This window comes from Xiphophorus hellerii, chromosome 11 (assembly GCF_003331165.1).
Source record: "Xiphophorus hellerii strain 12219 chromosome 11, Xiphophorus_hellerii-4.1, whole genome shotgun sequence".
Classification (NCBI taxonomy): domain Eukaryota; kingdom Metazoa; phylum Chordata; class Actinopteri; order Cyprinodontiformes; family Poeciliidae; genus Xiphophorus; species Xiphophorus hellerii.
Window position 1 is genome coordinate 13,004,311 of NC_045682.1, and position 27,757 is coordinate 13,032,067.

The following is a 27,757-nucleotide window of genomic DNA, read 5'->3' on the forward strand; positions in this document are numbered from 1 at the left end:
TTTGCCAGTGATTCCCCTCGTGTGGGACTCCAACCTTACTCCACCTACCCCCTCCTCCCTGTGCCTCCGCTCCCTTGCTCCCAAACAGCTCAAAGACATAATAGAGAAGGACTCACAAACTCCTCTTTCTCAAAATGTTACTTTTGAACAGCTTTAAATGCAATATAAAGAAACTTTTTTTTCACGTGCATCTTTTGCAGAACAGTTTAACTTCTAGCAGCGCCATCCGAGTTTGTAATCTGAAGGATTCGAGAAGATAAACTCATTTCCCTGTCACGATAAGATTAGATTACACAATTCAGAGTTACAATTGAATGAGAAATGTCTGTTGGATGTTTTCTTGAAATGTTTGGCAAGAATGAATGCGTAGGTGATGAATGAATTTCAAAACAATTCAACAAAATAACTGTCCAAAAGCAAAAACTCCCACCAAAACTCAGACTGCTTATATACTGATGACTTTTGAAGATAGAGTAAAATCAGCATGAAGGTTTTCGAAAGCATAAATCAAAGTCCCCCTTAGGCTAATGTGGGCCTCAAACAGGCCCTGACAGTTCTTACATGAATAAATCTAGACGACTGACTTGTGTTCGAGTAAGTCAAAGCGAAAGTATTTCGCAATATTGAAAGTTACTCCTTCATTTAGAGAGAAAGCCTAATGAAATCTGAAGAGCTCCTCTACAATCACTGTGAGTTCAGTTTTATCCATTTAGAGATGGTGTTTAGTAACTGGCATTTTACAAACTGGAGTCTGTTCACAATTGGCAGAGATGTCAATAACTCGTGATAGCTGCTATCCCTAGCATTGAGAGGCTAAGAGAACATTTTAATTCCAAACGCTGTAAATATAAAAAACAAAAAAGTGACAATGTATTTTGTGAAACTTTTTCAGAACAGTCAGGTAAAAGTTTTGATTATAAAAATCAACATCCCATCTTGATTTATTCCCTTCACATGGGCTTATCCATATTTGGTACTGAATAAAATATTCAACTTTTCTGATCTCATATCAGTGTTTTACTTCCATTCAGTTTATTTATGTAGCGCCAAATTACAACACAAATAATCTCAAGCTACTTTGTAAACCGGTCAAATATTCAGTTCAGATCAATTTACTTTATGACAAAAATGCAATATGGTGCAATTTCATTATTTTATACAGTAAATCAGTTTCATCATGCCAAGTGGTAAAACTAATATAAGAAAGTCCGGCTAAATGAGTAGATTCTATAACTTTGTACACACATCAAACATTAACCTTCTTTTAAATTCAGTCAAAAAATTGTACAGCAGCACGAATGAATATGTTTAAAGTAGGCACAAGGGTCACATTATGTCAGAGTCACCTTTCACACAGTAATAGTTCTATTATTAAGCCATCTGAGCTAAACTTGCTGTTGTCCATATGCAATTTTAATTTTTGTTATACTAAAGACTAGTGAAAAAGCCAGAGCTTTGCTTTTTCCATGGTGACAGAAAGGATTCCTAAGCTTTATTTCTAATTATTTCTTGGATAATATTATGACCAAACACACTGAAATAAAACATTGGTACTGTTCAGTTTTAATTTACAGTCTACTGCGGCTATATAATAATGAAAAATGTATTAATTTAGTTTTTAAAAAAATGCCAGAGATACTTCACTTCCTGAAAAAGATGCAGCTGGATCTTGCTGACTTTTTCTGTCAGATCAAGCAATTATGATGTTCTTTCTAAGGACTGTATCACCAACCAGGTATTTGTTTACATTTTGTTTTAATTCCACAATAAAATGTAAATAACATTAAACACAAAGGGAAGATTTAAAGAAGTAGTGATGAAAAATTATGGAATAAGAGGTCCCCAAAGAATGTACTAACCTTTATCTAATTAGTAGTAAACACAAAACAAATTGTATCAAAGAACATGTGGTTTGTTTATGCATAAAAATATTAGTGAGTTTTCAGTTTTGATGCCTTTACAATTTTTTTTTCTAATTAGTATTTCACCTTCCAAATACAGACCAGAGGGAGTCAGAGGATAATTTCCAGGTTCCAGTATGTCCCCAGTTGTTTAAGTCAGTTTCTGTTCTTACTTTAAAAATTTAAATGTTAATATTTACGTCAAGAATAACCTTTTTTCATGAAACTGAACCAACTAGCTGAATCTTTATAATTATGTTGAGGTGAAGAGTTGATGACTGCCAGTTTAATTCATTACTTGCAAGTGAGTTATTACTCAGCAAAACCAATAACCATGATTGCAAAACAATTTAAAGATGTTTCAAATAGTAGTAAATAAAATCTAATTTTCACTTTGAGACTTTTTCTGAAGCTAAAAAATTTGGATGTTGAAATCTTTTTATTTGAAGTATAAAAAAATTACTAATAAATAGGGGGGAAACAAAAGTTCTCTATGTGCCGAGTGCTACAACTAAGCCTAAAAAATGTATTTATGTTTATCAGTCACCCTTAAGGTTGGAGGAATAATAAATATTTTATGTTATTTAAAACTACATCAAACTTTAATCAGATGTAATGTATCATTGTATTGATGCAATGATCGGACGTTGCACCAAATCAAAACGTCAAAACAAGCCAGTTCACAAACAGGTTGTTGCAAACTGACTCAAAGAATTAATTAAAAAGTAATGTTTGTGACACAAGACATAAATAAGCATTATTTCTGACTCATGATTCAGATGTGCCAATTTATAGCTAAGCATGATATCTACTGTCATTGGTCCACAGCACCATCTAGTGTTTACTTTCATTGTAGAAGTACACACACAGAATCATGTAAATTCTACACTTTGCATGTATGTGTCTCGGTAACACACATGCAGTCGGAAAAGGAAAGTGACAGAAAACAAGGCTAGCAAATTTGACACAAATATAGTAAAAAGTAAAATTGATTACAAACATTTTGAAGTAAAATCAAATGAATATTTCAATTTTGAAAAAAACACGTAAAAATGATTCATACAAGGTATAAAAAAAAGTATCTCATCAGTAAGACATCTGAGCTGAAGATCAGCTAAAGATAAATAAAAACGTAAATAAACAGAAATATATATATGAATATATATGAAATAACTTATTTCACTCTATAACTGTAGATTAAAGTAGCAGAGGTACTCTGAACTCACTGTTTTGTAACCTTCAGTGAGTTACATTCACTGGCAGTTTTAGACTAGTCAACATGTGGTTGGTTTTGGTTGGTCCATTGAGGTTGGTTGCATTTCTTTTTTTTAAATGCACAGCTGTCTTAAGCTGTCTCACGCAACAGTAATTCAGTCTCGTTGAGGTTTAGACTTAGACAAAACAATTACAAAACTTGATTCTTTCTTACTCAGTCTAAAGCTTTACCTTCCTACTGCTGTCCTGGCGTCATTGACAAAAGTCAATTCAGTTTTCACTGATGCACCTTCAGTAGACACAAGCTGAACTGCATTTTTATAGCAAATAAAAGGTTAAAAATAAATACTACAAAAAATTCCCATAGAGAAAAACAACTGTATAAAACTGACTCTTTTGTAACAATAGAGAAACTGTACGACCTCACTTGGCCCAAGATCTGAGACCATATTCTGTCTCTCCGTTTAATGGAGTCGCGCTTTAGATGAGATGTTTATGAAACCATTCACAAAATTGTCCCCATTTCTTAAAACATAAGGCTCCCCATGTTATTCTTAGAAACATAAATCAGTATAAGCATCTTGACAGCAGATGTTAAAAATTCAAACGTCTACGGCTAACTAGCTAACTAGCTAATCATTTGCGGAACATTGAAGCGAACGGCACTTCAACTATTATCTACTTCAACCAGAGGCTTAAATAAAATTTTGACTTTGTACGGGAAAATATTTCCAAGTGTTTAAAAAACGTTAAAGCAGCATTAAACTGAAAACATAATCAACGGAACAAAAACAATAGCTAGCTTAGCCTACCTGAGCTCATAGGTGTCTTCATGTTGGGAGCGGAGGGACAAATGTAGATGTTTTAGCACATTTTACCCAGCCAGATAATAACTATTTTTAAAGTTAAGGTATATAGCCAGAATTTTTATATATATATATATATATATATATATATATATATATATATTATTTTATGAGAATGTTATGGCCGCCGGTAACCGATATTGGACGTTACATTTCACAGGTGTATTCAATCTCATTAATTATTGTAGTTGGACACGGTTCTGTGTTTTATGGCTCAGTGGAATTTACTGAGAAAATATATATAACACAATACAGTTCCATGCAAATGTATTTTGTAAATTTGTAACAAAAACATTAACATATTTTGTTGAAATTTTAAGAAAAAGGTCGACAGAAGGTGAAGGTGCATACAGTCTGTTTGTGATTTTATTTTTATTTATTTCATTTTTGGGTTGGTCGTTTTTTGTTTTTTTTTTAACCAACAGTAGTCTGAAAAATTGTACCTGGATTCAGTCCCTCTGACTGAGTATTTTTTAGAAACACTGTTTATTGAAAGTACACCTGCAAGCCATGGTGAAAATGAACCTTGGCCTGAGTTCAATCGTTTACCAACTAAGTTTCTTTCACGGTTGTCCCGTATTTGGTTCCATCCATTTTCCATCAACTCTGCCCAGTTTATCTGTCTCTGATGAAGACAACCATTTCCACAGGATAATGGTGACACATTATACGGAAAGGTGAATGAGTTTAACATCTTCTACCAACTCAACAAAGAGAGTTTGTTCTGGCAGAACACAAATACACAGATCATAACGGCTCCAAAACTGTATTTTATTAATTTATAGAGTATGACAGATTTCAAATCATACAGCAAAAGATGCATTAAGCAATGAGTACTAAAATTATTTCATGTAACAAAAAAAAAACAAACAAGAAATCACCAAGAGTTTGAAAAGCAAAGTTTCTATGAGGTTAACAGAGTTTCAGGTATGGTCATGACATAACAAGCAAAAACTTTAGTAGAGGCACCTGCATATCAGTAGCAATGCAGTTAATCCTGCAAATTAATATTAAAGTTTTTATTTGTCACATAAACTGATAAGATGTGTGGGCATCGGCTTTACTAGAGGGCCAAATGTTCAGATGGTATCATAAGTGTAACAGTGGAATAAAATGATATGAAATTTATAGGACCAGAACAGAAATAATAGACATTTTTTAAAGCTGACATCAACAACCAAAGACAATTAAGACCGGTGCTCCCCTGTCTGATTGTCGACCTTTTCTTCTGTGCTTCTTCTATACAATGGGGATGTCGCTACAAGTTAAATAATAGCTTCTGACAAGTGGGAAAATATTTTTGTGGAACAAGTGTGTCTCAACTAATGCGTGTCACAGTGTGTGAAAAGGCAGCAGAGTACAAAGTCTTCACCACCCACTTCCCCCTCTGCTGGAGGAGGGGCCGCAGACAGAGACAGAGCTCCGGATAAAAATCTTGTTTCAACGCATCGTTCAGGATGCGTCCAATTTTCTTCTGTAGCACCTCCACACTCTCAGTAAATAAGTGCCATATAGAGAGACAGGCAGAAAATGCCATCCAACCTGAAGCTTCCTTTTGCTGTGATCTCAGCACAGACTGGGGTTTTCTCTTTCCTGAGCGTCACATCTAAGTACAATAGCTGCAATTTATTGGCTTATATATTTTTTTTATTTTTTTTTGCATAATGTCTTTCATTGGAAGCCACTCTGTGTTTCTCTTTGTCCTTTCGGTAGTTTGGATGGAATTCTAGAATTGTAAAAGGAAAAAATAAATAATGTTTCAGCAGTTCAAGCTGACAAAATATAGGGAGTCTAACAGCATATCCTTCAGTCTTGCATTAGCATTTCCCTCCAGTTGAAACTGTGATTGGGTCCATGTGTCAGAGGCAAGATGGGTGGGTCGACCAGCTGCCACACGCCTGTCTCTCCCAATTCTTCACAAGCACAAAAACCCAAGTAGGGAATCTGCAAGCAAGAGAAGACAGATGTGCATGTTATGAATGAAGAACAGGCAAGGACCTAGAGGAGGGCACAGTAAGGGGATGAAAGCAACATGAGATAAAGCAGAACTGACCTTTCGGACAACTTGGACAAAGTCCTTTGAGTTTTGGGGGCTGAGGCCCTGTATTTGGCGAGTGCAGGCCTCCAGGGAGGAAGCATGGGCCACAATCAGGACCGTGCTTCCTGTGTGACAGAGGTAAAAAAAGAATACATATGGATGTACTGTAACTGGTAACCCACTGGGCTTTTTCAAGTTTTGTCTTACAGAAAAACATCTATATTTTTCAGCAGTATTTCATCAGATACATTAAGAAGAACTGCTGCAAAATTGCATAAAGTTTTGCAAAAAAATAATCATTGCAAAAAAACATTCATTTCAAGTCTTTCAACTGAATTTAGGTCTGGACTTTAGCTGGGCCATTTTAAAATAAATCACCATGTTTTGACCTATTATAATAGCTCTGAGTCTAACTGCATGTTTGGGTTCATCGTTTCCAAAGTCAGTCCTGCATGTTTTAATTCTCTCCCTGGTTCAACACACCTGAATCAAATGATGACTCGTTCGCATTTCTCTACAGAACATTGACATGCTGAGGAGGTTGTTGCAACCAAGGTGTTGAACTAAAACATCTCTGACCTACAAGAAGTTATACCTCTACCCATCCTTTTGAAGCCTCTAACAAGTTTTCCTTCATGATTGCTCTGTCTATAACTCCACCCATCTTCCTATCAACTCTGACCAGAATCCAGGCCCAAGAATTTATTTAAGAATAATAGATGAAAGGGGCCTGAATACAAATGCATGCCACACTTAATTTTACTTAAAAAACATGTTGCCAGCCATGTGCGATTGTCTTTTCTTCTCACATTTATGCATTACATTATGTTGGTGTATGAGACAAAACCTCTCCAAAAATAAAATGTGAAAAAGTTTTAAAAGTTTACCCAGACTTTTGCACTCTGTCAGAATCTCTCTGGTCACTTGGAAGCTCCTGCTGATGTAGGTGTCGTAGGACTCCGACACGGTCAGTTTGCTTAAAGGATAATGAGGTCTGCAGCAAGAAAACCAATAAAAAAATACCAAAGTTGATGAAGATTTAACTATACCGCAACATAACATTTAAAATGATCCAACATCTGTGTTGCTTTGTACTTGTATGTTGTGTCCACACTCAGGTTTGCGGCCACTAGGTCAGCCGGTGGGATCCAAGCCGGGAGGCTGGTGCCGGAAACCCATTTGGTCCATTCAAACAAACCGGGCTCCACGCGGATTTTTGTCTTGGCCTCCAGCTGGAGACCTGAAACAGATTAAAACAGAGAATGTAGCTGAGAAGCAGAGAGGTTAATTAGACAAAATGTGTAATTTCTTCATGCAGAAAAGACACCAAAAGTCTTCAATGATTGAACAAGTTGATAAAAGCTTCACATTTTCTCTCCTACTCTTGGTGCCAAGCAGTGTTGTCGTAACACACTGAAGCCATTCTCCAGTCTAACTTGTTTGGTATAAGAGCCTGGAAAAAAGATTTTAGACCCAACACTAAAACTCCCTCACCACCAGACAGTAACATTTATAAATACACATAAAGAATATCATCCAAAGTGCATGTTTAGATGATGTTTGACACCAGCCTGTGGCCAGTCTACTGATGAGTTGAATGAGGATGAGCTCCTACCTTGGAAGATGTGCTGAGCAGTCTGGATGCAGCGGAGAGATGGAGAGCAGTAAACAAAGTCTATTGTTGTGTGGCTTTCCAACAGGGCTTCACCTGAGATGGGCCAAAACACGCAGTCATTCATAATGAATTCTAACAACACCATGCATTTGTGAATAACTTGCAAATAACACACGCACAGACCTACTAGACGGGCCTGTGTGGAGCCAAACACAGTAATCGGACAGTCTTTTTCATAGTCCCGGTAACCTCCGCTCCTGCTTGGTAGGCTGCACGGCATGTTCAGATTAGAACGAATGTATCCACCTGTGCAGCATAGACGAAAGTCTCAGAAGAGAAGAAAACACTGGCATTTTAAAGATCGCATCACAACTCTGCACCCCCCACCTTTGGAATCAAAACACTGGGTGACCCAGTGTTTGCCGAACACCACGTCCATCCTCTCGCCATGGCGACACACAAACAGCCTCATCTTGGACGAGGAGGAGTGAGCGGTCGCCCTCGATACCTGAGATGAAAACGTTGTAGGCATTCACCGAGCTTTCCAAATGTGTTCCTCTCACTTTTTCACATTTTGTCACGTTGCAACTAATGTATTATATTGGGATTTTTGTGACAGACTCACAAAAAGCAGTAAATAATTGCAAAATGGGAAAAAAAATCATGTATGTTAAAAATCCATAAAATGTGGTATAGATTTATATTCAGCCCTCTTTACTCTGTTTCCTCTATATAAATCCCAGTGCCAAGAGCTGACTTCAGAAGACATCTAATTTGAGTAAATGAATCTCAATTTAAATCCAGGTGTGCAGATCTACAGCTGGATTTATTCAGAATGCCAGTGATAAAACATGGCAGTGGAAGCATTATGCTGTGGTCTACAAATAAAATAATTTAAGAAATTTTGAATGAGACTGAAGTGCTGTTCATAAATGTGCTACATCCAAACAAGCTAAGGTTGAGGTATTTTGCAAGAAAAACAGGGGAAAACGTCAGTCTGGTGGATACATATTGCAAAGTATAGCATCCATAAGTATAGTGATAGAAAATGTTTCCTTTTCTTTTCATTTGTGTTGACCTGTTGCATAAAATCCTAATGCAAACACTGAACTTTGTGGTTTTAAAGGGACATGATGTGGAAAAAGATCCAGGGGGATTATAAGCTATCTCAAACAGACCTGTTCTCAAACTCCTTCAAATAATTTCACAACAAAGTTCCCAGTTATCTTTATTAGAGCAGGCATTTAGGCAATAGATGGTTGCAGTGACATTTACCTGCATAGGAGGAAGGAAGCCAGTGAGGCTGGAAGGATCCATAAGACTGTCAAGCAGACTGTCATTTAGCTGTCCATCAAATAAAAGCCCTCCCATGGGGCTACCAGAGGTAGATGGAGAGGCACAGTTGAGAAAGGAGTGAGACCTGCGAATCACACAAGAACAAACTCAGCTTTATTTATTCGCTATACTTAGAAAGTCACGCAGCAAGTCTACAGCAGTATACTTGTCAGGAATGTGTACTTTTCCCATCCTTACCCATGGACAACCCACGTGTCTGACTCATCGGCACGGCTCACGTAGTTCTCAGGCAGCAGGCCGGACAACCCGGTGCCCAGCGAAGTGCCGTACAGCCAGCCCTCACTGGCTGTGCTCTGCTCCACTGGAGACATGAAGATGAAGTCCCCCTGCAGCAGCTCCAGCTCGTCGTCGTTCTGAGGCACATACGGGTACATGACTTGAAGCGGCTGCAGGAGGAGAAAAAGAGTCGTTGGGAGAGATAGTTTCATAAGAGAAGCTACTGGCCTGGTGGAGGGAGGGCTACCTCATGGTTAGCAAAGCGAATATCCCTGGAGAGGAGCACAGCCAGCCAATCACAGCCTGCGGTCACCTCTATGCTTTTAGCCAACTTCTCCAGAACTGGAAGATGACTGGCATTAAAGTGGTACGCCATGGTGACATGGAGCTGCTTCTTATGGGGCTCAACATGGACATCTGTAACACACACACGTTGATAAAACATCAAGAACGATACGATTTTCTCACGGATAGAAACTCATTTCCTCAATATTTGTCTTTGCCTAAAGGTGACTTTAATGCTTCCTTTAACAAGTTAGAATAGGTCTCTCGGCTATTTCGAACAAGTTTGCAAAATTTTTTTCACAAAATCATACTTAGGTAATGATATTTTAGTTCAGTTCTGCATATTTTGAGATTCTTTTAGAATGACATGTTTTAGGGAGTCCTGTCACTTTAAATCCAAATAAGCTTTACACTCGCACATGAAAATGGCTGCATACAGATGCACAATTATACAACCGTAAATCTTTGAAAAGCAGAAGTAGAGCCTCCTGCACAGCAAACAAGAATGCAGCAAGTAATTTCCAAATGTGGAGTCAACAACAAAACATTTGTATTTTCCAGCAGCCATTGTACAGAGCAGACAGAAGTAAAACGAGCTAACCAAACGTGATGGTCTGCTGCTTTGCTAGCTTAAGTTGCTAGGAAATGGCACAGTGCCCGTCAAATGTCACTTAACAATCGGAAGGTTATTGATGCGGCTCATTTTCCAGACACCGAAAAACATTGACTTATTGTTAAACAATTGTTTTTTTAAGCTCTTTCTACAATACTTCAGACCCAATCAAAGTACAGAAATGTGTAAGATGTGAATTTAGTCCCATAATAGTGAATTAGTGATGATAACCTTTAGTACAGTATCTGCAACTTGGTACCAAAAGAACTTGATGAAGTCAAATCAACAGTCAGTCTGGGCTGCCGACTTAAGAGCCCCAATAATGTCCTGTAGCTGCTCGTTTCACGGAGAAGGAATCAGCGCTCTGCCCTCATCTGAAGGGACAAACCTGCTTTAGATGTCGCCTCTGTTGCAAAGTCAGCAGCGAAGCTCTTCAGAACCTCGGCCATCTGCTCCTCCACAAAAAGCCCAATGAAGCTGGAGGAGATGTAGAGCTCCAGAGGCAGAGGCATGGGGATGCGACCTTTCCATTTGGCCACGGTGGTCTGCAGGGCGTCCGTCAGAGCCTCTACCTTCTCATCAGCACACTGATGGGTGCAGAAGATAATTGGTGATCACAGAAGAAGAAAACGCAGGTTAAACAGCAACAGTAGCTACAATGCCTTAAACTTGATAGTCGTCTGCTTATTCTGAACTGGAAGGAAAATGATACAACATGATGTCAACATTTTTTACAAACAGCAACTTTCCCTAAAGCAGAATTAAAAAATTGCATTTATTTGAATTGTGTTCAGTCTTTCTACAGTCACATTTCACAGCAGAAACAGCTTTTCAGTTTCTATCGGTTTCACATATCAAGAGACCGAATGGAGAGCATCTCGAACAACAATCTTCAAGACTTATCAAAGATTCTCAATTGGTCCAATATATATATATATATATATATATATATATATATATATATATCCGAGCTCAGAGGATAAGAACCACCCGCGGTGGGTGAGAAGGGAATTTTTTATATATGGGTTTTTTCATTACCATTTTTTACAAAATGGTAATGGCGAACCAACCAGACATTGTCGTAGTGGATAAACAACAGAGGAAAGCCGTTGTGATAGATGTAGCAATACCAAGTGACTACAACATCAGGAAAAAGGAGCACGAGAAACTAGAGAAATACCAGGGCCTCAGGGAGGAACTGGAGAGGGCCTGGAAGGTGAAGACCACAGTGGTGCCTGTGGTCATCGGGGCCCTCGGGGCAGTCACCCCCAAACTGGACCAATGGCTACAACAGATCCCAGGAACAACATCAGACATCTCAGTCCAGAAATGTGCAATCCTTGGCACAGCCAAGATACTGCGCAGAACCCTCAAGCTCCCAGGCCTCTGGTAGAGGACCCGAGCTCAGAGGATAAGAACCACCCGCGGTGGGTGAGAAGGGAATTTTTTATATATGGGTTTTTTTGCCTAGGTTTGTTTTTTCAGAAAGGAAATCGTCTCCAAGCAAATGCAGACTCAGACAATCTGTCTCCACAAAAGAGGAACTTCGGTCTTAGGCTAATCTGAACAACAGGGAATTGAAGGCAAAAAATGAGGTTACCAGTTAATGTTAATAAAAAGCAAGCATAAAGTTACCATGAAGAACTGGCAGAGGGTGATGTGAGGGAAGATGTTGTGGGCCTTGTTCTTCCCGCAGGTGAGGCGGGACTGCTTCCAGAAGTGTGTGAGCTGCTGGAGCAGAGGTCCGCTGGGCCGCAGGTACAGCACATACTCTCTGGGCAGAGGTTCATCCAGGAAAGGGTCGTCCAAATGGGAGAACAGCCTGAGAACAGCCAGAAACAAGGGGAGGACAGGAAGAGCGGTTACTATCCAGCAGAGGGCGGTAATGAGAAGCTGCAGAGATTCAAAGCATTTTCTTTGAAGTAATGACTGCAAAATGTTTATCTCCAAAATATTTATTTTCCTGTTCTGTGCTAAACAGAACGTGGATAGATGCGTTTGTGTTGCTCTCACCAGTCGCAAGCCGCCTGAACGTTTTTGCCTCCAGTCGAAACCAGAGCTTTCAACCTGCAACGGGAAGCAGAACAGAGGAGGGGATCAAAGGACGATCACAGAATCAATACTCTCTCCTGTGGGACCAGATGCATTCAGAGCAGCTTGTTTCAGATCATTTCTGACCTAACTTTAATGCTTAAAGCAGAGGGTTCATGAAACAGAGCTATTCTGATTTAATAAACCTGCTTTCTTTCTTCTTAGGAAAGCATTGTGGGGGTTTTATTGTCATAAAAGTAAACGTGTTGGTTTGATTCACGAAGCTCAGTCCATGAATAAGTAATGAGCACTTATGTGCTTGAGAATATTTAGGCCAAACCATCTCCAAGTCTTGTTTAACAATTTATTTCCTCTACTGCTTTATGTAATGCAATTTGCAAGCATGATTAATGTTTTTTGTTGTACACAAGATTCACTTTAAAATAGATTTCACTAGTGAAAGGCACAACAAGGGCCTCTGGCTGTTTTTTATATGCTTCCAGTCATCATCTTGTTGAAACTCCAGAGATCCTGGAAAAGGTTTCGACATCAAGCCACATGGAGCCTTTCAAAGGATGACATTCATACCGAGTTTCACTTGGGATCCCGATTGCTCAGTCATTTCATCAGACCAGAGGCTTTTATTTGTGACGGCTTAGGAAGAAACTAAATTAAGATATTATTCCTCACTGAAAAGAACGTAGCGTGCTTTTAGTCACTCTTTAAGCCATAAAACTTTTTTTTTTAAACTTTAGATTTTTCTAAAACAGAGATTCTTATGTGTTGATAATTAGACTTTTTGACAGTTAACCTCTGCAGTGTATCCTTGAATCCTGTTCACATTTTTTCCATTACTGCATCACTGAGCTTTTATTGACTGACAGCGTCTCTCCGGTCACGCTCACAGGAAAGACCCGTGAGCGTGTCCCTTTAAAAGCCTCTACAAATTATTAACGCTGAATGCAATTTTAAAAAAATATGTGCTATTCTTATAACTTGCCCTGCTAAGTCTTGCTATTCTGGACAGATAAAACTGTTTTTATGTTTTTAATTCTTGCTTTTTTGTGCTCCTTAAAGAGGAAAAGGGCTAAAAGCAGAAGTATGCACGACCCATGTATGAACACCTTTGGTCCAAGAGGTCAGGATGGTAGTCATAGTTCTTAACTAAACCTGTTAAGAATCAACAAAAGTCTGAACACTAGGTTGGAGGTTGAATGGCCTAAATCAAAGCATATTCATACATTCGAATGGCCCAGTTAAAGTCTGGAGTTATGTCTTAACAGGCAAGATTAGAGATATATACCAATAGTTTTATTGGAAAATATTTTAATTTCTAACAGCTGTGCCTATGTGATATCAATACTTTAGCAATAGAAAAACCAAGAGGTTCTCTTTTTTACATTAAACCTTCACACATCACAGGGAGATTCTGGTCTGTGAGTAGGATTTGCTTGTTGGTGAAGATAACACAAGGTACCAAAATGTGACTTCATGTTATCTCATCAGGAAACCGTTATCCATCGTATTTGCATCCATGCATGCAAACAACCAGCAACTTTCTGTTTTGTCACACTATTGCTGCTTGCATCCACCCAAATGAGCCGTACGGGATGGCATAATTCGCTTTGCCCCGTTTATTCATGATTCATATTTAGATCTTTTGCTTTGTATTCAGATATATGAGAGACTGCTAAATAACCAATGACAGTGATGAAGACTGTAGCTAAACTCTAAGCCTTGTTACTCCATCTCCTTTCAGCCGGAGTTCTTTGTGCATTGTGTGAGAACAAGGCAGGGGCCCAAGCCAATAAATGGCTTATTCATTGCATCAGCAAACAAGAACACAAAACGGTTGTAATACCACAACGCTTTTAACTAAATGATAACTCCACTGTAACATAGACAGCACTGCTTTTTACCCCTCTGTGCAGACATTATGATCATCTCTAAATACCAAATTAGTTTTCTGTGCCACTGCGAAGTCTTCTGACTTCTTTTTGGAACGTGATTCAGACTCGCTGCAGCTCCTCTGTGTGTGACGGCGCCGATAGTGCTTACAGTGCCCCCGTTTGTGTTCAAACTCAATGAGCTATTTTTATATTCGTCCCACAGAGAGGGTCCTAGATACGGCGACGTCCCCGGACCCTGAGGCAGAGCGCCCTGACACATGGCAGGGTGGGATGACCGGGTCGTGAAAGATTGCCGGGTCTAAACGGTGTGCCCCCTTTACACACAACTTATGAGAACACATGCAGAGCAAAGACAAACCCCTGAACTGGTCTACCACATATACATACAACATTTTATCTAACTGACCCAGTTCCTGATAATACAAGCCATGGCTGGGTGGAGAAGGCTTAACACGCAGAGCCATTTGTGTGCTACAATCGTCTTATACGAAGATTCCACCTGGTACTGTGTGGAGGAGGATTTTTTTTTTTTCCCCCGTCTTTTTTATTTCAGAAGGGATGATGGGATTACAAGCAGATGTGACTGAGGCTTCATAAAATCCAATCCGAGCTGGAACATAGGATTGCATGCTTCTTATCTTTGTACAGAGAGACCCCTTGTGACATGAAATATTACTAAAGTTCTTATGCAGGTTTGCTGAGCAAATATACAAACATCGTGCAACACGGTGAATTTGACCTGTTCTTTTTTTAATGCTACGAAACCTTGTTGTGTGTATAAACGTTAATATCGGTGGAAATATGTAGATAAATTTAACATAAAGTGTGATGCAGGAGGAAATAGACCGATAACATAATTAGACACAGAAAGAATACACGGAAAGAATAAATAAGATGTTTTCTTCTATCGGAGCAAAAGATCAGGTGCAGATTTTCACAAGCAGACTGCCAGTCACGCTGGCAGAGGATGCTGTGTAAGGGGGACACACGCTCATCTGAATGCAGACCATCAACGTCAACATAATCTTTGATGTCTTGACAGCTGCAGAAAAAGTGCATCAAGCAAAAAGATCAAAGTGACGGAGAGCAACGGCAACCAAGTTAGGACTGCCGGCTACTGCATCCTGTCGCGCCTCAGAGGCTAGACTCAACCTTCTGCCGCCACTCTGGCTTTCAGACACAGAAGATCTCAAATCTGCCATTCTTAAAACGTTCAGTCATTTCACAAAATAGTGACGCATACCCATGACTTTATGCAACTTTAAATTGTTTACTTTCCCTTATGAGGCTTCACAAAGGAGGAGAAGGAATGCGTATTTGTTTAGTGGTCTAAATGACCTTGTTTCTGTAAAATCGGTTGACATGTATCTATAATTAAATCATGTATCTTTTAACACTCAGCCATGTAAATGTAAAGACTTCCCTACAAACTAGCCCTGGTCCATTTAAAGCTTATGTGAGAACCACAAACCTCAGTGTATTTGGGGGACTTCATAAACCGACACAAAACATAACTTGCCCTACATTTGTATTTAGCACCCCTTAACAAATAAATTTGTTCATTTACTTGAGGAGGAAAAAAAACGCCCAAAATCTTTCAGGATATTTTATATACGTCACAAGAACTCTTGTGATATTGTCATAATTCCTTCATCCTGCAGCATTTGCATATATTTTTTATATTTTAGAAACCGCTCAGGACAAAATTTCTGCCCAAAACAAAAACAAACTATTTTTTAAAAATCAGGGTTTTAAGTACAGAATGATGTCACCTTGATGTTGCAGCGCAAGCAGAGACAACGCATTTCTCTGTTCTTGCAGAAAGTGTATGACCTTAACATACAACTGGAACTACAATGAAGTAGTTTAACTTAAAGAATATTCATATGTGCAGATCAGTATTTAATTAAAAGTCGATGAGAGACTTTAATATGCAGATCCCAAGCACTCTCCATTCAATCTCACTCACACTCTGACCTGAGAGTTGACAAATATTTTGGTCTCTAGATTTGCAAAGCTGGTGGAGACAGACCCAAAAAAACTCACACCGAATTCAAACAGCAGTGAGTTGGAGGGGAAGTCACTGTGCTTGTTCCAGTTCACAATTAGGCGCCATTTCTTTTACTCGTCCATAACATAAAATCACATCAAAAAACTCTTGATTGTAATTGTAACAAAATGTGGAAAAATTCCAGTAGGAATATTTTTCATTGAATAATGTTGTAGAAAAGTTTTCCGTAATTACCAATGACACCATTAACCAGAAAAAAACCTAAAGAAGAGACGAAGAAACTGCTCTGACTGAATGACAGTGAATACAAATGTGAAAAAATCTGGACTCATTAAATAATGACTGGACGACCAAGCAATTCACAGAAATCCTCATCAGAACTTATCCCTATTAAACTCAGTTTTAATGTTTCGGATGTTTTCTGCTGGAATAAAAGAACAAACAGTCCTCCACTTCTAACTTCATCTCACCAAACACTGAGCAAGTTATTTTTAAACTGAATTTGTTTTGAAAGCCAAACAAAGATGAAAAAGATTAAAGACTGTGCAAAAGCGAACTCTGCCCCGAGTAAGAGCTATTTCAAACTACCAATGGAAAGGTGATGTTGTCAGATTTTTTATATGTTTTTTCACATGAACCTGTGTAGCTGGAAATATCAAATATAGCCCTGCAGTTTTCTCACATATGATAAGGGCATTAGCAGTCTTTGTAGATAAACACACTGTCTTTTGCATGTTTGCTACGGTTTGGTTTCTCACGTTTAAACATTCTTTGGGCTGTTTATTACGTTCTAGTCATTTTCCAGCCTGCTGGGCAAGCTGGAAGTGACAAACCTCCACTATGTAAACATCATGCTTTTCATGCAGACAAATTAACCATGAAAGAACAGCAGAAAAGATAAACTACATTACATGCAAATATAAACAAATGCCACACCATTTGCAGCTAGTTGCTCCCAGGGGCCCCTCCCCGACTCGACTCCACCAGCGAAACAGAATTTCCTGTTTATAAGCCGACGGCAAACAGACAGCTCCAAATACTTATCACACCAGCATTGCTGGGATCTCAGTTTGCTGCCTGACACTCAACTGCACCCAAAGGAGAGCTTCCATCAGCTGAAAAAATATGCTCCACTTGCAACAGCATGTCCAGCTATACCCACAATCAGCAAGGCAAGCATTCAATGAAATGAGAATTTACTTATTCACAGACAAAATGTTATATTTACAGTACAGATAGTAGTTGTTATTCACTCCTAATTAGGCTTCATATGCATGAGAACACCATTGGTAAATCCTACACTATAAGTTTTATACTTTTTATCTGAAAAACGTATAAAGGACTCTAGGTTTACACTAAATGAAGGGGAAAAAATGCAGTTTCTAATTTGTGTAGAGAACACTTTAGACTTGCTAACACATATACTTCTATTTGTGAAATATGTGAAATAACTAGCTACTCCAGGAACATTTATCCTAGATGGAATAATTTGCCTCCATCATTTAGTTGTACCACCTTGTTTCATATTTTTAAATTGTCTTTGCTCCTGTATTCAGCAAGAACAAAGTATCATTTATTTACTCCTCACATGGACATGGACACATACACTGCATCTGCATGTATTGTCTTATTTTGTGTCATGAAAATAAGACAATACACCACACAACTGGTATGGTAGCACCATACAGTTTATATGTACATGTATTTTTTTTATATATAAGCTAGCTTTAGATTAGGGGGAAGCATTGAGTATGCATGCTTGTGTTTAAATGTCTTGAATTATATTTTTGGATTTACTTATTAAGATTTGTATTAGTGTTGTTCATATTTATGTTTTATAAGGACCCTCTGCCCCTGAAAAGGAGATGATACATCTCCAGGGGTTATCTTTGAAAGTAACAAATAAAACAAATTTATTCAGCTAGCTATTAGCTTAGCTAGCTGAGCTATTAGCATATCTCTTAAAATGGTCCAAAATTCACCTACAACTTGTTAGCCTTTTTCAGAAGGTTTGTTAATCTTATGTAATTGAGAATGATAAAAATATTGTATTTTTTAATTAGGTTTTTTTTCTGTAACTAGCCAAAGTTCTAAGCTAGCATGAAGAAACTGTAGCTTAAAGTGCCTCAAAGCCAAGCTGTCTCAAACTGTACAACATTTTTGTGTTTCAAATTTAAAAGTTGAAACACGTATTTTTTTTTTGCTTATATAACTAAATTAGAAATTTGCTACAATAATTCACAACATTTTGATAAGTATCTGATAGTAGTCGGAATCTGCATGCCTTTGTCAGTTTAAAGACTTTTTTCCAACACTGAACCTAACACTACCCTTGACTATGAATGTAACCTCCAATCATAAACCCCAAGCAAAACACAAACTACATTTAGAAGTTGTTGAATTACAGGGTTGGAATGTTATTTGCACATGCATTAACTGGAAAAGGAGAAAGACATGCTTTCCTCACTGCAAAAAACCCAGAAGGACTACATCCATGAACAAGACGGGATCTTAGACTGTCCAGGCTTAGAGAGGTCAAAGGGTGTTGTGAGTCTGCAGGAAGTGTAAATTAAATTTTCCATCACTAAGTGTAACATTAGGAGTAAATAACTGCTGTATATTTACTACCAGATTGCAAATAATGTAAAGAAACTAGACGTAACCAGCACTATAGAAAGATTTTATATTTAAGCATTATATCTGTAATTCTAGAAAAAGATGGCAACACATCTGTCACAACTGCTGTGTAAATGTATGTGTAACTCCAAACTTATGTAACTTTGTTGTTGTAAACATACAAGCAGTCCTTAGCTAATTTGCAATAAAAACGTTTAACTATGCTAATTTCCATGTGTAGCCACCTTACTTTCAACAGAGCCACACATGCCATACTTTTATGCATTTATGGTAAGCTGTGCTAATTTGCTAATTGCTCATTTAAATTAACCCCTAATTTTACCTATTGGTTAGTGACATATTTGATTCACAGACAAAGACCTGCTTTGGTGTTACATACTCATTTTTTTCAGCAAACCAGGAACCACAAGTTGAACAAAAGTATCTGTGGACAGCTGAGGTCTTTTCTTACCATCGTTTATCTTAATGATATCGATGGGAGGTTCACCAGGTCAGACAGCAAATAAGAAATTGACTCAAGTAAAGTTGCGAAGGAGAGAAAAAGGTTTAAAAGGACGCCATGGTTTTGGAAGGCTATTTTTAGTACTCTATGACATCAGTGAAACAAGTTAAAGTGTACACAGGGCAAATTATTCACTGTGAATACTTTGTTTAAGGCCTGGTGCCAAAATCCTAATGCATCACTGAGCCCTATTCAAAGTCAAACGGCTGCTATACAGGCAGCAAAAACAGAAAGTGCTTGGGAGTGGCGGCCTTGGTTGGGTCGGCAGCCACATGCATGTTGTCTTAAGATGCACGATCAAAAGCGTCTGGCATTAATTAAGGCCACAAATTAAATTTAGATTTCACACAGGTCAGTTGAAAAGTTGTATATAAAGAGGATACACAAGGCCGGAGCCTTGACATTAGGGTTTTTGGAACATGTATTTGTCTTTTCAGCTGAAAAGTCACTTTTCGCCAATTGTAGGACTGATTTAAGGAGAAAAATCACGATAGCTTACTGAGTACAGAACCCCATCTCTCAGTACGACCGCAACCGACTCCTCACTGCTTCAGCCTCCCTCCAACTACCAACTCAACAGTGCTCTGCAAAAGGTCACAAGCCACTTCCGGAAATGAGCGACTTCCTCTTGGCTGTCTTGAACACAGGCTCAGAGCTTGTTTTAGTTTGCACGCAGCGGCACTATTCCTGATACGTTAATGTAGAAGTTTTTTTGCTGTAATTCTGTCAGAGATTTGCCTACATATCAAATGATTTTACTTGATGTTACTTCGCGTGTTGTACTAAAGCGACATTCTGGGTAGGGAAAAGATTATGAAAGTGTTCTAGGTAAGGGGAACAATGTGCTGCATTCAGCGTGCACTCTAACTTCCTCCCACACTCGCAAAAAGACTTCACAGGAGGACAGGGTGGGGAAAAAAAAAAAGAAGTTAGAGCATATAATCTCCACACAGCTACATGTGCTACGGCTCAGAAACCACGCTGGCTTTGATGTTGAGAAGTCGTTGGAGAACATGTTGCACAGGAGACATTTGTATCTGTAAAACGAATCTGACAAGAAAACAGAATAGAAGATACAAAAATGGACAGGCCACCCAGAGAGGGGGGAAGTTATCACTCCAAAAGCAACATAAAAACCAGATTATAGTTTACAAATACACCCGGGAACAGAAAATCCCACATTCTTTGTCCTGATAAAGCTAAAAATAAAGTGTTTGGTAACGAGGACCAGCGTTGGATCTTGGGGAAAAAATGGGAAGCTTGCAAGTCCGAGTACGCCATCCCAAATGTGAAGTATGTGAGTGGCAGTATCGTCTTGTGAAGCTATTTTGCTCCAAGAGGAACGGAAGCACTTTACAGAATATATGGCAAAACGATGAAATATTTACAGGAAATCTCAAGAAATTCGTCAGGAAGTTAAAACTGAGGGAAAATTGGGTCTTCCAAAAATGGGCAAAGACTGTAAACATGCCTTTAAATTAATTAAAAACTGACTCAAAGACAACAAAGTCACAATTTTGGAGAGGTCAACAAAAGGCTTGGATCTGGACACATAAAAGATGTGTGGGCTGAGCTGAAAAGGTGTGTGCAAGCCTGACTCTCTAAATCCAGTTTCATCAGAAGAAACGGGCCAAATCTCCAGCTACTTATTTTTTATAAGATGTTCCTCAGGGAAGAATATCCAAGATGTTTGTCCCAAACATACAGTTTAAAAGGCAGTTATACTAAATAACAAAATGGAAATTACAATGTAAACTTCTGAATATAAATATTTCTTTAAAATTTTTACTCATTATTCTTGCAGTTAGCACACAGAAATAATTTTGTTGATTCCTAACTTGCATAAAACTAAGTATATTAATAAACATGGTTTTTGATTGTGGTTTTGATACATATACCAAGAGATAATCTTGGTCTTTTGCAACTTCTCTCTTTGGCTTTAGCTAAAAAAAAAATTAAAAAACCCACAAGTGAATATATTTTTTAAAAAGTACTGGAGCAAATGAACATTGTCAAACGTCCTTAGAGTCGCTATAATTGATGCAAGGTTTGTACTTAAGCAAACTGCATATGATGGGATAGTGTAGGGATCTAGAGGAGAGTGCTGGTCGTCAATGGAGCCTCCATGGTTTGATTTCTGAAGTTTCCTCCTCTCTCTGCCCGTTTTCTCTTTAAATACGGCAAATAAAGGCAACTAGTGCCATAAAAACGTCAAAATGAAAATTCAAAGGTGCATTACAAAGTGTTTTTAATAAACTTTTGCAACCAGTTTATTGTGCCTTTCGTACAGGTTGTGTGTCATATTAAAGGTGGAAAAAGAATTCAAAAATTACTTGCCATGGATTTTAACAAGTTGTTTCTCTATAGCTTTGAATTTTAGACAATACAGATTTTAAAATTTCAAAGAACAAAGACTGAAGCCTAAATAGTCATATAAAATGTAAAGCAAAAATCATATGATAAATTAGTGGAGGTATAAGTAGTACCTGTTTTTGCTATCCATTAGGCAATCCTGAGCACATTCATTCAAAGGGAATCCATACTTCTTAAAAAAATAAAACAAAACAAAAGTTGGAGAACCAGCCCTCTGACCACGGATGGAAAGTAAAAAGTCAACACAGATGTCCAATCTCTCTGCAGTAGGACATGTCTTGTTTACGCTCACAGTTCAACACAGAGTTAGACCAATTCTCTTCATGTCTTTCTTTGGACTTTATCACTGCAGTTATCATGATGGGCTTTTTTCTTATCTGCTTCCTGCCAACTCAGAAACTGCCATCTTCGTCTCAGAGTGGCTAACCAAAATGAAGTGGGGGGTATCTGACTACATTTTACATCACATCATTTATCATTCACCCCTATTCATAGCTTCTTGCTAATGTGAGGGGGGGGGGGGGAGTAGGGTTATTGCGATTTTCATGACGTGGCATGTCTGAATTCGCCTTTTCACTTCCTTACAATATAAGTAAAATTAACTTAATCTGATCCCTAACCCTGCTGCTGTGCTTAAATGTAAGACAAATGAAGTCTTAAGGTGGTTTTTAAATTTTTTTGCAGGCTGTTTTGGCATTCCAGAAAGTGCAGTTATTTCAGCCAGTAAAACGTCTGCTTTCGCTGATATGTTTACTACAACCCAATAAAAATGCTGCCTTCAGAATATGACGGGACCTAGTCTCAAAATCTAAACAAATACACCATCATAGCTAAAAAAAAAATATTATTAATGGACTTTTAATACCCTGGTTTGATTCCATATAGACACTATAAAAAGGAGAAAGGGCAATATTTACTAGGAAATACAGGACAACAAGAAGTTAATATTAACATTAAAGGAAGTGCTTCTAAAGAAGTTGGATGATTTACAAGTATAGTACAGAAAAAAAAGCAAACTACAGGATGAAACACGGAACAGAAAATGGCTCACTGAAGCTTTAAAAGACGGTTCTGGACTAAACTAATAACTGACCATTTGATTTAGACGCTTTCCAGCAACACTCATGCTTTCCTGAAGCCGTTTCTTCCACGTCCTACCAAGCCTGTACGACAAAAATCGACAGCAACACACCGCTTCACACGTCAGTGGCGTGTTGCTGCTCATTCAGCCAGGGTCACGTCACATCTTTGCTTCCACACAATCAGGAGAGCAACAACCTTCCAGGTAGCGCCCAGCTGATTACTCAGGTCAAATCCGGATGAATCAGCACAAAAAAAAGAACGAAAGAAAAAAAAAAAGGAAAAAAGAAACATCCCCAGAATAAAACAGAGGGTCCGTTTCTTTTTGTATGTGTGTGTGTGTCTCCATGATTCACGTTCCCCACCGCCTGAAAACAAACACCCGAACACAATAAGCTTTTGTTGCCTGAAGCAGTGATGGATAGCTAATTTCCGTTACATTTCTTGTTCCTCTTCCACCAACACCGAACAGCAGAGTGGCAAAATATGAAAAGTTGTGTGTTTTACTAATGAGGAATAAAAGAAGGGAAAACATGCTATAACCGAATGAACATAAACGGTACAAAATAACACTTAGCAAATAATCTGTGAATGTCTTAATGATAAATATCTGGTTGAAATTGCAATTTTGAAAAACCTTAAATGTGGCGTTATGCTGTTGATATACATATTGACACTGCTGGTACTGATGTGTTAAAAGCTGTAAAGCAAATTCATCTTTTTTGTTGCTGTCGAATAATCAAACACTGAAAATGTTAGAAAAATCCAGTCATTATCTTGATAATTACTCATAAATCCTTTGAGAAAATCCAAAATGTAAAATATTATAACTTTTTGTACTCCAAAGAAGTGTAATAAAGACACCTAACTAAATCATTTTGTTTCACTTTAGTTAACTTTTCTTTATAACCATAACTTCTTGTTTCTCTGTTTCTTTTGACACACCCTTCGAAATGGAAAATAAAATGAAACACACCACGAAGGCAAAAATGTTCGTTATTCTAGGAAGATTTACCTGCCGAGACTTTCTGCTTCTGTGAGGCACAATAGTCGATGTGGCAACAGAGGTAGATTTGTTTTAGTCACTCTTCAAAATGGGAAAGACAAGAAACTAAGTCGTTAAAGTAAGGCAGAGGCTAGTTGACCTTACATTTCTCTGTAAGAAAGTGTGAAACACAGACACACTTATTTTGGCCACTACCCTCCAGGCTGCACAAGAAGCCATATTTACCTCACCACAACCTGCGGTGAAGAGGATGGTAAGACATGAAGAAAAACATAAATAGCTCTTTGTGAAAGAGGTGCAACAAGAAGCATTAATGGAGGCTGACAAAGAGGATAGACAACTATGCACACACACACTCCTACCTGATAACCGAACCAATTAACCTAACGAGCATTTCATTTTAAAGCACTTTGAGCACATCTTTACCTGGGGTACTAATAATTGTTGATGGAGGAGTTCCTGCTTGCCACAAAAAAACTTTAATTCTTTAGTTTTTGTTTCAGTTTTTGCAACCGCACTAAAACTTGCTTAAACTTGCCAAATCATCAACAAACAGGAAACAAACAAGCCAGAGTCATGAGCACAAAACAACTGACAGCTTCACCGGAGTGGCAGTTCACTGGCGCGCGTTAACATTTAACAACAATTTGTTACAGAGATCAATTATTAAATCAGAGCGACAATGGGTGGCATAGATAATGGATGTGCGTATGCAAACATACGAGTCACAGTCACTCGATGGCGTTGGACAGAAAACCATCAAATCTTTGCCAGTTTTAAAAACCTGGCATTTTAAAAAAAAAAATGTTTTCAAAAGGTAACGGCTCGACCCGGTCAAAAGAAAAGGCTGTTCAACACTTTTAACCTCACTAGGCCGAGTCGCTGCTAAAATTTCTGCCATCATTTTTTACAAAGGAAAACAGAATCTAATTACAACGTTCACAAGAGAATTGTTTCTTTGGTACCTGGGAGATCATTTTTGGGCATGTAGAAAAAAGGCCCTGTGTGGGATGGGACAGTTTCAACATGTTAGGTTAATAATTTATGTGGGAGTATCTGACAGTACTTACAATGAAAAAGGACAAAATAATAACACTTCCTGTGACAGGGAAGACATTGCACAGTGAGAGGAAGGAGAGAAATTAAAAAGAGCTCGTTCATGCTTACAATAAGATGTCATTATTTGGCAGAACAAAATTATAGCTTGGTTCGTTAAGCTGCTATATAAGATTCAATATTTAAATCTAAATGCAGTTTCGTTATTTATAGTTTTATTATTTTATCTGTTTATAATTTTTTTTTTTAGTTATACTTAAATCACAATTCTGCTTCTAATGGATTTCTTCTGGTGTTTTGCATCTACTAATTGCAAACTGCAAACCATTTATTTAAAAACCATAAAACACATGCAGACCACACGTTTTCATATTCTTAGCTAATCTAGAGACTGCTGTCTGGAATCAATAATGCTTGTTTCCTGGCAACCGCTTTGCTTAAAGGATGAATGAAAAGAAGTATTGACGGGCACAACCAGGAAATACCCATAAGATCATGTTGACACTGAGAGAAAGTGAGCACAAAGCCCTCCTCAGACTACAATGAGGAAACCATGATTACTCCTTAGCCAGCCCAAGGAATAAGCAAGCCAAGCTTCTCACGCAGAACATTTTTTAATCACTTCTACCAGTTTCTACATGAGAACATTTCAGCTTGTAAATGTTTTTATGTATTTAACATCTAAAACAACAATGTCTTCTTTCTTGTGGTACAAAGAAGATATTTACAGTATGATAAGTGATGTTTACATCCATAAGTTGAGAGCGCAACTATATGAGCAACAACTTGTTATATATATATATATATATATATAAACATCAACATTATGTTCTAAATAAAACTGGATAATTTATTTGTTTATCCATGAAGAAGCCACAATGTACAAATGCTTGTTTAAAAATTATCCCAAAATGAATATTATTAAAATAGTACATTAAGATTATATTTATTTTTCCCCTGCTGTGGGAAAACCCAGGCTGTTAAGCAAACACCTGATTTTAAATAGGGTCATTATGAAAGACCTCAAGGGTGTAAGTTGACAACAAGGACTCAAAAAAAAAAAAAGAGCCAAAGATCATCAGTGGCAAAGATGCCTAGATTTATAAAAATTTGCAGATGAATATGAGAAAACTTTTCACCAAAATACCAGAATTATTGGATACTGGTTGGTTCAACCTAGCTATAACTGCAGAACATTATTTTATTTTACTACAGTATGAATAATAGTTGTTAAATAAAAGCAATTAATTCACATGTTACATTTTTATTTAAAATCTTTGTGTAATATTGTATTTTTACTCAAGTTTACAATCCTGTTAGAATCTCAACCGGTCGTTAAGACTAAGAAGAAAAAGAAAATGTTACTGGTGTTAAACTGGCTGCCGGGTTATGAAGTTCTGAATTGGCTTTATACAGTCTTGGGCTGGGTCTGGATTCTTTGGTGTTGGGCAAAGAAATGTAGAATTACTTGACAATTTAACTTCTTTTATTATATTTTGAAGGTACTATATAATCAATCTTAGTAGTGCAATACAACATTGATATTAACATGTGTCTGGTACTTTTCTCACCAATGTAAAATTAAAAAGAAAAAGCTTCAACTATTTAACAACTATATCCAAAGTGCTTGAGTTTTCATATGTGTACAATTAGAAATTAACAGTTTAATTTGTACTGCCAAATTCTAGCAAACACTTTAAAACAGTTGTGAGTTGGCAACATGGACACACCAGAACCAAGCAGCATCAGCAGAAGAGATGCTGAGAAGCAACGCAGAGATGAATGTAAATGAAACATTTGAACAAGATACCAGAATTAGTGGGTGCTGCTTGGTTTCCGCCTAGTTGTTACTGTGAGTGTGAGACAGTGTTGTGACAGAGCAGCTGTCCACTTACGCCCTGGTCCTGGGGAAGCCCATGGACAGCAGCACGTCCAAAGTAGAGCCATGTTTGATGGTGTTGGGTCGGTTCTGGCGCTGCCTTCGCGGTGTCACTTTGGCGTACAGGTCCTCCTTCGCTGCCATAACTCACTGCCCCATCGGTACGTCAGGTCCACAGCTCCGCTAGTGTGTTTTCATTTATCAGCAGATAAAAAAAGAAGGGGGGGAACAAAAAAGGAAGACGGAACCAATGAGCTATTTAACCCAGAGTGACTCGGTCTGGACGGAAGCACGTAAATATCACGAAACTCTGCGAGGAAACGAGCATGTTTGACTGTGAGCTGGAACGAGCTGCCTCCTCCTCCTCCTCCTCCTCCGGCTGCTGCTCGCAACATGAAGTCAAAACCATCAGCAGGGGGCTCGGCCATGGGAAGTCACTCCTGCGCCCTCAGCCGTGTCCCCGACAGCGGTGAACACATCTGGCTGCTGCCGGCCCCTCGCATCCGGTCGGCCGAGCGAAAAATCAGACACGGCAGCGCAAGTTTCCCCCTCCAAATGTTGTCTTATTCATGAATGGACCCCGATGAGCGGAGCGGAGGATCGGCCGCGACCCCTTCAGTTAAAGAGACAGCACCGCAGCAGCATGCAGGAGGAGACAGGAAGTCAATTTTAAAGCCTTTAAACCGAAGGCGTATTAAACTGTGACAGCGACACAGTCCGCCTGCTCAGGGTCGCTGTTTGAACACATGAACAGACTGAATGTAGAGCTGCTGTGATTGTTTCAGGGACTGTCCCATGATGGAGGTGAACGGTGGAAAATGCTGCTCACACTTCCTGTCTGCGAGAAAAAGTTAGACGTTACTGCGCGCATGCGTAGTGCGGGGGTCTGAGATCCGTCCGTCATCCTTAGTCGTCATAGCAACGTTGGCATTAATCCGGACATTTTTAATTTATTACTCGGTGGTAAATGTTTCACTGAAACTAGATCAACGTTTTCCCAGCATATATTATTTATTAAGAAAACGTTCCAGGAAAAACTTTATACTTTAGTTTGTCACACATACAACACTCAGTATTTGTCTTGTTTTTTTTTTTTGTTTTTTTTTTATACATGATAAACATTATCCTTCCTAAAACCAGCGTTTAGTAATTCATGATTCGGGTGAC

General features: G+C 38.3%; 1 protein-coding gene across 2 annotated transcripts; it reads right to left on the bottom strand.

Annotated features, from left to right (window-relative positions):
• Positions 1-4,732: 4,732 nt before the first annotated feature.
• On the bottom strand, positions 4,733-27,445 carry ubash3ba (ubiquitin associated and SH3 domain containing Ba). Of its 2 annotated transcripts, none has more exons than XM_032576255.1 (14): positions 26,607-27,445; positions 12,119-12,172; positions 11,741-11,927; positions 10,494-10,692; positions 9,455-9,624; positions 9,169-9,377; positions 8,911-9,055; positions 8,023-8,143; positions 7,819-7,941; positions 7,636-7,728; positions 7,116-7,260; positions 6,908-7,014; positions 6,036-6,145; positions 4,733-5,926 (listed from the first exon to the last, which is right to left on the bottom strand). In XM_032576255.1, exons 1-14 carry the CDS (start codon positions 26,732-26,734, stop codon positions 5,789-5,791), a joined length of 1,929 nt encoding a protein of 642 aa, XP_032432146.1. In that variant the 5' UTR covers positions 26,735-27,445; the 3' UTR covers positions 4,733-5,788. The 2 variants fall into 2 exon arrangements, with proteins under 2 accessions (XP_032432146.1, XP_032432147.1); XM_032576256.1 differs by lacking the exon at positions 26,607-27,445 and adding an exon at positions 21,683-21,714.
• Positions 27,446-27,757: the final 312 nt, after the last annotated feature.

Coding starts and splice junctions, on each gene's coding strand:
- ubash3ba (XM_032576255.1), bottom strand. CDS start 26,734: ATGGCAGCGAAGGAGGACCTGTACGCCAAAGTGACACCGCGAAGGCAG. Junction 9,378..9,454: donor TTCGCTTTGCTAACCATGAG/GTAGCCCTCCCT, acceptor CTCCTCCTGCAG/CCGCTTCAAGTCATGTACCC. Junction 7,942..8,022: donor CCAGTGTTTTGATTCCAAAG/GTGGGGGGTGCA, acceptor TATGCTGCACAG/GTGGATACATTCGTTCTAAT.